Source organism: Seriola dumerili, unplaced genomic scaffold (assembly GCF_002260705.1).
Source record: "Seriola dumerili isolate Sdu_G_001 unplaced genomic scaffold, Sdu_1.0 BDQW01000169.1, whole genome shotgun sequence".
Classification (NCBI taxonomy): Eukaryota; Metazoa; Chordata; class Actinopteri; order Carangiformes; family Carangidae; genus Seriola; species Seriola dumerili.
The window spans coordinates 1,129,643-1,141,376 of NW_019174424.1; the positions used below are offsets into that span (position 1 = coordinate 1,129,643).

An 11,734-nucleotide genomic window follows, 5' to 3' on the forward strand; every position below is an offset into this window, starting at 1 on the left:
TGTGTGTGTGTGTGTGTGTGTGTGTGTGTGTGTCAGAGGCTGTAGCTGTACTCACCTGCTCAGTCTTGTCTGGACCCAACGGTGAACACACACATACACACACATATACACACACACACACACACACAACACACCACAGCAACATATCACCTGTTCAAACAGAGTTTTCCTAAAAATCTCCGGCACTATGATCCATGTCTTTTTTCCCCTTCAAGGGATTTGTAATCTTCTGAGGTCATATTTGCTTATGACACTGTTATGTACAACAGAGGTCATTGCACACGGCACATGATGCATGAAAAGAATGAAACCAGTGTTTTTGCCAATGGAAAAATCCTAGTGCTGCAGGTCATACTGTGACCAGGTACCAAAGTAAAAGCATTGCTGACAATGTATTTGCTATAGGCTCAACCTGATTGATGTCAATGGCAGTGCGCTCGGTGGAAGCTGAGTGTGTGTTTATGTGAGTGCGTGTGCGGTGTGTAACGTGACCGCTCAAGTGCACGCCGTGCCTGGACAAACCATGTCAACTGATTAGTTAATGGTCTCAGATGACTAGAGACGGTAAACAGAGGGAGAGGCTGCAGCACTTTTAACGTACTTGAAAACACAAGAGCAATTTCACACACTCTACACATAAATGAATGCCTGCAAACAGATACACATTCAAGGTTGAGTGATATTACAAAACATACACTACAATGCATGCTCTGTCTCTCCCCAACACACAACTACCTGAGATTTTTGTGTTGCAAAGGAGGCTACACCGTTCGTATTTGCTGCAGGAGGGCAGTGGAGGTGAAGGATCTTTACCTTCCTTCTTTTTTCCCACTCTTCTCTCCTGTTTTACTTCCGCCCTTCCCTGTGGGGATAGTTGTCTTCTGATCAAAACATGGAATCCCTCCTGTGGCAACATTTTGAAGAGTAGCTACAAACAATGTGATGCAATTTTTTCTTTTTTACCTTATAAAAAATAACGGCTGTGATTTCATTCTGCCCGCAGCTATAAAGTTAAAGTTTTTGTTGTCTTTTATGGTTTTTTTTTTTAAATATTGTATTTTAGGCCTCACTTTATTCCAATATATATATATATATTATATATATATATATCAATATGACAATATGAATTCGTCATATCACCTACCATTAATGGGCAATTCCCTTTACAGGAATATTACGATGTGCGACTGGATTGTATCAATGTCTGCTCAACATGTGGCTCCAGTGTGTGCTGATGATTTCTAAAGAAATCCCTAAAAATTCACTGTGTGAAATTAAATATTTAATTCTAATTCAAAACTGAAGTGTAATGATAAGCATGATGATCATGGTTTTTCATTAGATTAAAGAAAATCTTGATACATTTTTTCTCTGTCCATATGTTTATTATTCATTTATCTCTTATGCTAAGCATATGTCAAAGGTATCTAATGTTTTCATATCAAAACCTTGTTATTTTCTCTCGTAAAATGTCGTGAGACAGACTGAATGGCCAGACAGCCATTTTTCTAGACTGTTTTTACAGCTCATATAAGGGTTTACCTGGCTACATTGTTAATTACTGAGTACCACACTAACATACACACACACACACACACACTGACAGACTTATACACACTTGCGGTCACACATAAAGTTGAGGAAAGACATTGGCCATGACCCTGAGCTGCACTCCTCTCAAATGAATAGCCCTTGTTCTGGCGCCAAAGGTATAAACCGGCAACACCTTTTCCTACCTCTGTACTTTCAACACGCATCTATTCCTCACTCGCCACGTTCATTGAAAACTGACACCGGTTTGCCAAACACACAGTCACTTTTCTGCACTCTTCACAATGCAAACGCGAGCCCAAATCATATCATATAAAAGTGTTCTAACAGGACAGGATACCATGGCAGTCTATAAAACAATACTGGTGTGGCAGATAAGGATCAGCCTTCCTTCTTGCGAGGCTGTTAAAACCCACGGAGTCTGTTAAATAGTCCATAGAGCTTTATGGGTTGAAACCTCCCACAGGAAACATGTAGTTACTGTACGTGTCACAGGTGGGCAAGTGATAGAGTGAGCGGCTTTACGTATGTGCATGTTCAGAAATGTGAGAATGATAGGGAGACACAGATATCAGGTTAACCACGGCTTCAAGGGGTTTTAGCATCTGCATGTTTGCAAGGAGGATTTAAGTGTAGACAACTAAATAAACACTTACATATTGGTATGCGTGAAAACACTGTGATAAATGTAATGTAAATGCGTTTGTCATAATTATCTCAATACTTTCAATACTGTCTCTAAACTTACATGTAGTATTTAGACTGGTCAAATTTAAATTAAAACTAAAGTATGCCTCATTGGCTGAGTTTAGCCAATGATAGATAATGCTGATTCAACTCCAAGATATTCGTAATGTTATAAAGAGTGGTTGTCCTGAATACATATTTGCTACAAATGAGATTATCTTGCTAATTCAAGAGGGTTATCTCCACTCCACTGAGCTCTTTGAACAGATGTGAATCACTAACACCTAAACCGATTGCTAGTTGCAATAAAATATTTATTCATGTCATGACAGGAAGAGTTGCTCCTGCCAAACAGTGGAGTTGTTCTCTTGCATGGGCTGTGTCTGTGGCTTACTTAAAGATTAGTGGTAAAATCCTACTAATCAACTCTATAGGGTAATCAGATGATGGTGCAATGAACTTGAATTTGAGGTCATTTATAAGTATGAAGTATTTTAACTAATCCGGGTATTTGAAATGGTGAAATAAATGTCCATGTCCTTGCACTTTATCATTCTAATACCCACATCTAGATGTCAGCACACATGTTCTACCACACATCAGAACATCCTCGAGCCTGCTATTATCTTTTTACAGGCTCTCTCCTGGCCTCAGGCCCACAGTACAGGCAGTCTGTTGTATCAGTTGACACCCCCAGCAGCAGCAGCAGCCAGCCAGCCTCACAGAGCTGCATTCTTGGCTGCAGATAATAAACACAGAGCAGAGTGGACACTTCAGAGCAGGCTCCACACGGCTGAGAGGGGAGGACCATACACAGCAGAGACAAGACATAGACTGTCATAGACAAGTCTCCTGCAATCGGGGGAACTCCACATTACTGAGTGTATCAATGAAACTGTGCTGAGCACAGTGGTGTACAATGTGGTCAGGTTATAGATAATTTAAATGCATGTGAGCTCTGTGCACAACCAGATGTGGTTAGTGATTCATAACCCAGCTATACAGAAATACATGTCAGGCAAACAACCAAATTGACTGTGGGAAGTTAGTTTGGCTGGACATGCTAATGTTTAGCTTAATCAACTCCTTACAGTTTTGCTTTTGTATTTTTGGTTTTGAAATCACTAAAATAAATATCACCCTCCAAACCTTTTATATATGGAATATTTATTGCAATTAAGCTCCACGTTAGCGAACGGTCAACTAGCAAGAAATTGAAAACCAGTTGTGAAAGTGAACACTTCAGAGGAGAATAGTTCAATTTTATTCGTGTGGCGCCAGATCATAATATACATTATCTCAAGGCACTTGACAGGGTAAGGTCAGACCTTACTTTATTATAGAGAGAAACCCAACAGAAGATGAACAAGTTACAGTTTGGCTTTACCAGCTGACAGGAATGGGTACAGTGCACCATAAAATCAAACCATTTAAAATCCACATTTTGTCATTAATTCATTCCCAGTCTTTAACTAGCCAACAGATGGGTCCTGCTTCCCTACACTTTCCTTACTGGCCTCTGATACCGTTTTCAAAGTTATGCCCTAAACTCAAACATGTAGCTCCATGACACTGCTATTTTAGATCATACCAAGCAGAGCACTGTACATGCATGTCCACGTGTTCCAATACCTTTATTAGTATTATTATTCACAGGCTTCTAGGAGGCCAAATTGAGGGTTAGACCATCCTCGGCATGCTCTGCAAGATGACAGGGCAAATATGTCTCAACACAGTTTATAGCTTGACTTTCAAGTTACCATCTAACAATAGCTTTAGGCTCCAAATCAAAGCCTCACTGACTCTCCAGTATAAACAGACTAAAAGCCGTAATGCAGCTCAGACTGAGGCCTTTGTCACACAGGTACAAGTAGTGGAATTAGGTGTGTATGTGTGTGTGTCAAGTACGACATGAAAGCACATACCAGTAGGAGTATACTTGGAAAATAATGACTCAGTGGGTGTGTGTGTGTGTGTGTGTGTGTGCGTGCACGTGCGCATGCGCACCTGTGTGTGTGTGTGTTGGAGTGGGCTGTTATTCATATGGGTTACTCATTGATCCAGACGACTTGAGGGAGTGGTGTGCAAGGCAGGGATCGGCTCCACGAGCAGAGTTCAGCTGCAAGGGGTTGCATGAGTGAACACAGGCACACACACACATCTATTCATATATACAACCCCCTGACATGCACACACATTTTTACGCATAAGGTCTAAAACCCAAGCTTCAAATGTGCCAAATGCATAATCAGTCAGTGTGTGTGTGTTTGTGTTGGTGTACGTGTGTGAAAAGGCATTTGCGTACAAAACATACACACACACACACACACACATGCTGACACAAAGGCCGACCTTCCTCTCTCAAAGTCACCCCTCCACATCTCTGATGCCTGTCTAAACACCCCTACAAGTTGGAGAGGAGGGCCTTTACACACATACACACACACACACACATCATACTACACACATGCTTTGTTATTAGACTATTCCCCGAGTGTAGCCTTGACGAAGAATGTGACAGCTCCACACACGTCGCACGGCAGAGGAAGAACACACACGCACACACAGGAGGAGGAGAAGCAGCATGACCCAACATGCACTTGGCTCCGATAGAAAACCGTCCGACGCTCCATCGCACAAAGACTCAAGGAAGAGGAGCCGGGAAAGGCGGCATTCCGGGGGATAGGGTTGTGTACACTGCACTGAGCCTGAGCTTAGAGAGAAGGGGGGAAGGAGGGTGAGGAGGCACAGAAGAAGATGGAAGTGATTGTAAGCAGCTCTGGAAAAAAAGGGGGGAGACAGAGGGGAGGAGACAAAGGAAGCAGGGACGAGGAGAAAGAGGGATGTCACATGTACCTGTAAGGATGTACACAGTAGTGATAGACTGTTTGTGTGTGACAAAGCAGCCCTAGTGGTTCATGCAACCATCCTTCAAACAAACTGCCTCAGTCCAAGCGTCAAGGGAGCAAACATTTCTCTGCTGAAGTGTCTTTGGGCCAAGACACAACAGAAGACTTTACTTGCACAAATCAGTACCACCACAATTCAGTCTTCCAGAGATTTATGATGAGCTGCACGCCATCTCATATCACCTCCATAGAATACAATGTCACAAAACAACCACAATCAGATCCAGAACGAGTAGGCTTGTGTTGATTTGATGCATCATTCATCAGGGTATTAGTGGGGAGGAGTGAAGGAACTGCACCATAAAACCGTCAATCAAACGAGATTAACAAACAAATGGTCTTATAATTGGAGTAAACAGAAGGGTATTATAATATTACTATTTTTCTTCCACCAATTTAAAATTCTGCAAAGCACTCAGGTGTTTTCTCTGTTTTATTGTCACTCAAGATAAAAACATTCAACTTTTTTCTCTGATCTGCTCTTTAGAGCATAGAAAAAACTCAGATCATGCCTGAGGACTTTTAGAAAAATGAGCTCAGCTCTCTGTGCCACCTCTCTGCCATGATGCCATATGTGTAAAGCTATATCATCTGGCATTTTTGAGTCCAAACCTGCAAGAAAATGTTTTATACCCGCACCCACAGATTCCATGTGTGGGCCCTTTTGAAAAAAGGGGAAATTCAAAAGCTGTTAACATCACTTGTGGAGGTGCAGAAATTAATCATGTAGGCAATTCCTTGTCAATGCTGTTAAATATTTACCTGAAATGATGCCTGATCCTTTCGCTTTCTCTATTTTTTAGCACTTTGTCAAATGGGCACACTCATGCACCCACACACCAGTATTTCATCAATAAGTTTAACACCAACATCAGGCTGCAACTACAGTTCGATTATATATATATATATATATTATATCAAGACAGATAACACACGATTTACCACGGCAACACGCTTACCTTGATATGAAGATTTCCTCATTGTTGCGGATGCTTTCCTCTCCTGTTTTTTTTTTAAAGTGGTATTTCAGTTTGAAAATCTTATCGGTTGATGATTCCCTCCGGTTTCTCAGTGTTTGTCAAGGGCACGTTCTCATCCGTAATTTTTCCTGGTTGTTTCTTTTTGTGCTCTCCCCTCTCTCCTGCTATGCCACTCCTTGACCGTCAGCTTTCCAAACGCACCTGAGCGCAGGTAAACTCACTGCTTACTGAACTTCCTAAACTTAATTCCCGTCTTTATTTCCACCGCCGACCACTTGGGGAGACAGTCTGTTGGGAATGAATACAATCACACCTGCGCTCCTGACGCACGCCCAGTCCAGGAGCGGGAGTGGTTTACTGTTACTGGGGGGGCCTTCACAGATTAAAGCTCAGCTGTCTGTGAATCACATTTGCAATGGGCTTGTGGTCTGAAGCAAATTCGTGAATTGGACAGAAATGCTGACATTCAGCAATGCTCAGGTCTGGTCTGTTGTGCAACATTTAAAGGAGGAATGCCCACGTGTGAATAATTGTCCAACAGATGACCAGACACAATAATTAAAATAACTGTTGGAAATCCCTCTTTTTGTGTGTATGGTATAATTTATCAAGGAACAGGCACCCATCACCAACAAACCACTCCATATGTATTGTGTGGACAGGCTTGTGTGTGTGTGTGTGTGTGTGTGTGTGTGTGTGTGTGTGTGCGCGTGTTGGAGTAGGGAGGCAATTTGTTAGTAGTATAAACATTGTGAGTGGGTGGTGCCACATGTTGTTAGCCCACATCTATTCAAATGTTCAGCTGTGCCCGCAGCCTTTAACCTTTTTAAATTCCACATGTCAAACTGTGGCAACCTGCTTCATGTTATTAAGACCTGAGTTCACATCAAGCTACGGACGGCTGCAGTTCTGAGCTGCAGAGACCTCTTGTGGCTGCTGCAAGGTCTCATCCTCTCTCATACTCTGGTCTGTCCTCTGCAGCTCAATGACAGCTTGGACGCATCAGTGATCTATATCATCTGGCACATTTGAGGGCCCCTGTCCAGCTCTGGGCCAATCAATCATTCATTTGGGTTTGGAGGGATTCATGCTTAATTAAATGACACAATAACGGATAGAAAGTCCATTTAAAGTATGTTCTGGTCCGTCCCTCAAGATTTTTCAGGAAGCTAACATAAGCATGCAGGGACTAAAATTACTATGCAAGCATTGGCAAATGCTTTCCCTCATTAAAACGTTAACAGAAACAACCAGCTTTATTAGTGCTTCACTCACTGGGTGTTTATTAGAACAGACTTGAGTTCAAACAGAAAAAAAATAATTGCGCTCTGTTCTGAAGTCTTGTTTTTCAGTAGCTTCATTCACTTAGAAAACAGACCTTGCTGATGTTTCATATGGTGTTGACACTGAAACTTGAAAAAAATCAGCACTGACAACTGTAGGCGGATGTGTGAGATGTTTGACCCAGAAAACCAACCTACATACTGAATCAGATGACGGTAATATCAGTTTGAGGTATGTGCATGCGTTGTTAACAGATAGGACCCATCCAGCAACAACTTTCGTGTCAATTATTCTGTGGATGCTATGTACAGGCACTTATTTAGTATCTTAAAGCAAGACTTTTTTGTGACTTTTGTTGAATAGCTGCAATACATAATAGGCATTTACAGAAAGATCTTAAATGCAAATGTACCATAATGGTAGGACCAGTGGCAAGAGGTCATAAAGTTTCTCATTCTGAAAGGTTAATGCAGATGTTATACTGAATACATCTGAGGACAAGAAGGAAATCAAAAGGTACTTTTACTGATCATAGAATTTCAAAGCATTTCTATCTATAAGTTTCTGCCCAGAGGGTTTGAGTGGATACAGGATGGCTGGATTAGCGTTAAAACAGAAATGTAGTAGAAGAAACATGTACCTGAAACATGTACCCAAATAAGAAAATTTGTATTATCAGGTAATTTGAAAAAGGCCTTGCTTAGTCAGTTTCCTTTGCGTTCTGTAATGCTTCAAATGTGGGATGCCTTAGATGACAATATCAGGGAGGTATAAACGTCTGGTTGAACTAGATAATATACCATAACTGCTGATTCAGATGTTCAGTGGCTTTTGTGTACCACATGTATCAATAAGTGGTGGATGCAAGAAGCGACCACAACTGGAGGATTCGAGGGTCCCACTTCCCTATGCTAATATACTAAGTTATGTGAGAATGTAAAAAATGCTGTAGAGAGTTGTTCAGTTTAGAGTTTTATTCTACATTTTTTTTATTTTTTATCAATTTTAACCAAATTTTCTTGCATTATCAGACAAACCCCTGTTCATAGTTAATAGTGATTTTGTGATACGGTTGGCTGTCCTTCTTGAGAGTAAAGCTGTCTAGTATTGTTGATGAAAAGAGCAAACCAATGTACATTCCATCAATTTGTATATGTAAATAAATACATTTTATCATTTAGCCACATACTTGTTTGATTGTGACAAAGCAACTAACACTGAAATAAAGTCCTCTATTTTTAAGATCTGTTGTAAGGTTGTGTAGAATTTGAATAGAGAACCTTGTCATTGTTGGAGGAAAAAAAGTCGAGGTCCAGGCCAGAGACTAAGTCTAGACCTCTTCACCAACACTTAACTTTCAACAAAACTGCACTTTTACTCGAGTCAAAAAAGATTAAAAAAATAAGTCACTGGAGATGGTCAGAGTCCAGTGCAATAGAATTTATTCTTTCACAAGAATAAAGGCGAGATCAGATACCAATCTGAACTGAAGACAGAGAGCCTGTGCACATTCATACTGTATATAGTTCTTTGTTAGGTGGGTTCTCCACCTATTTTCTAAAGTGAACCTATTACCGCCTTGGGAGCAATGATGTCTAGCCCCGTGTGGAATTCCCCAAACCAGGCCTGCCAGGCCACCCTATCTAAGACTCCTTAGGCGTGTAGTAGGACCAGGCGTCCAAAAGACCCTCCACCTCCTTAAACCTAAGGCCCTCATCTATCCTCAAAATGGGCCTTGCCACGACTGCTACTCCAACACCATTGCTCCCAGGGCCTTCAGACCATTCTTTTTTAACTTTATTCCCTCCAGGTTCCATTCTGTAACAATCTTATTTCAGTAAAGGCTGCTTCACATACAAATCTAACCTGAGTTGTGAGTATAGCTATTCCATTGGATTATATAAGTTTAACATTCAGTATATTTATAATGCATAGTATATTTTAGTCATCATTCAGAAAAGCTTCTGTTACTGCTATGTGGGTATCATAGACTGTATATAAAGATGGACGTAGCCTCTGTGACTTCACCCATAGGTTTCTGAAGAGCAGTTTAGAAGTTCAGAGTGGGCTGCTCCATCGTCGCCATCTTGGCAGTGCCTGGCTCCGCCTAACTCCTGACTAATCCAGAAATGGACAAAGAGGTGGGGCATCTTTGTAGCCGGTTCTTTCGGTTTATCAATTATGCATCACTTTAAGCCTTAATAAACTTTAAACTAATGCAAAAATTCACCCTCTGTACAGATGACATGAAGGGGGGAAATATCTATAGCTGCAGTTTTTTGTATCAGGCTGTAAACATGTTTATTTCTATTGTATGGTTGGGAATAGTAACATGGGAGCCTATGGGGATTGACTCGCTCTGGGAGTCAGTCTGTGGTCATTTGAGGAACTGCAGTTTTTTAGCTTCATTTTTCACCCCCAGAGGTTGCCACTTGGTGGGTATCAGCAGCAGTAAGTCAGGCATTTAAAGGGGCTATTTGTAAGTTTTCTCTGCCTGTTTCTTGCTGGGAGCAGGTGGTGGTGATGGTTACTGTTCAGCAATAGCCATCATTGTGTTTAAAATACAAGAGGATATAATACACCACCTCTGAACACAATACGTCTGGACACTACAATGATTCACTATCAGATAGTGATGAAACAGGCTGGCCAGGCTGGGGCTACCTAGTTAACATGTTGACTAAGTATCTCCAGCTAGAAGAAAAGAAGTGATAGAATCAGAAAGCAAAACAAGAGTTAACACTGGTGGCTTTTTACCATTGGCGACAGCATCTGGTGAGTAAAGGTGTGAAGTTTGATGCTGAACTTGCATTGATTTTTCTAGACTGGTAAGTAAAACTACTAATTAAGCTGTTAATGCTAACATTGGCTATGTAGCAATAGCAAAAACTTAAAAAATAGCTCCTATAAGTAAAAGGAAAGATTTTTCAGTAAACCATAAAACTCTTTGGTGTTTAGGGAAAATGAGTGCCAGCTTCAGTGTGTTATAGGATAGGCTTCCTGAAATACCCTCATCAAAAATGATCCAAAAAGTTTACAAGAAATACATCCTGTACATATGACCAAGAAGCTGTTACATTTACCTTTAAAAGGTTGACTTGACATTTGTGGCAGGACCTCTTACTCCGTGCTATTACATGTAAGGCCATAACCGCATCCTGTCACTGCAGTGAAACAAAGCAGTCTATAGGTGTACTTTCCACATATGGCTTTGACCAGAAAACATAAGAGAAAGGAAGCATAAGAGAGTGAATGAAGGTGTACTTAGAGTATGCAAACTTTTAACCATAATATGACTTGCATGGAAAACACTAATCAGATAACTTCAGAGTTTGAAACCAAACATTTTGACTCCAAACCGCTTTTCACCCCACACCTGCCTACACTTCTAAAAGTACCTTGTGAATGTCAAAGTTTCCGCTCATGCTTTTACAGAAAACAGCTTCTGACAAATTCTGTAAAAGCTCAAAAACATGAGAAGTAAGTAATGAAACCTCATTTCAAGTTAACTCTTTAATTACTTTACCTTTGATCAGCAGCACCTGCTGGTATTGGTTCATTAAACTTGATACTGGGTCCTCTCAGAGGTTACATCAAAACAGCTCATCTGTACATGTGGCTTCACAGTAAAAATGATATATCCTCGTTTTTGTAAACATGATTCACAGTGCCTATTGGCCATGTAAAACGGTGGCAGATTGTTATCTCTTACTGTGGCATATAGTATTTTTGTACCCCAGGTTCTGACATACCTTATCATTTTGTGTTTCCTGTCGCAAGTTATGACAGGTATAGAGACTGCTTCAGTTGCACAATCCAGAGTTTCCTGCACTTCGTCTGTATCAGTACAAATGGGAGGATTAAATGGAACATTTAAGTTGAACTCTAGCTGAGAATAACTGATGTTGTGGTGTAGACAGTCTTGGCTTCTTGGGGTTGTAAGTCTGCTTGAATAGTTTTTCTTGTAAAAGAGGTCTCAGTTTCCATTTGTGCATTGCCACTCACCTTAAAACAGTTTCCATTTCTTGCTGGACTACAAAGTGCTGTAAGTGCATCCCCTTCACACAGACACACACACAGCAACCGAGCACTCGCACTAGTGTATTCTTACCCCACAAACGTGTAAACACACAATTCACACTTCTATGTTTCGGCCGATCTTTGCTGCTTTGTCAAGGGGAAAAAAGTCACAGCTTGTGACCACACAGACTCACCGCACAAGTAAACACTCGCTTTTTTGCATGCTTTGCATTTGCCCCTTTTTTTCTGCCTGACATTTTAATGTTGACTCATACCGTGTCTCTTGGCCCTGAAGAAGGATGA

The 11,734-nt window shown here is 41.0% G+C and overlaps 1 protein-coding gene across 1 annotated transcript in view; it reads right to left on the reverse strand.

The window, feature by feature from the left end:
• LOC111227068 (septin-9-like) overlaps positions 1 to 6,343 on the reverse strand; it is an 81,156-nt gene extending 74,813 nt beyond the window's left edge. Inside the window, exon 1 of the mRNA XM_022752447.1 lies at positions 6,107 to 6,343. Within this exon, the coding sequence (XP_022608168.1) occupies positions 6,107 to 6,128 (22 nt within the window). The 5' untranslated portion in view covers positions 6,129 to 6,343. The remainder of the gene's footprint in view (positions 1 to 6,106) is intronic.
• Between the last annotated feature and the right edge of the window lie 5,391 nt (positions 6,344 to 11,734).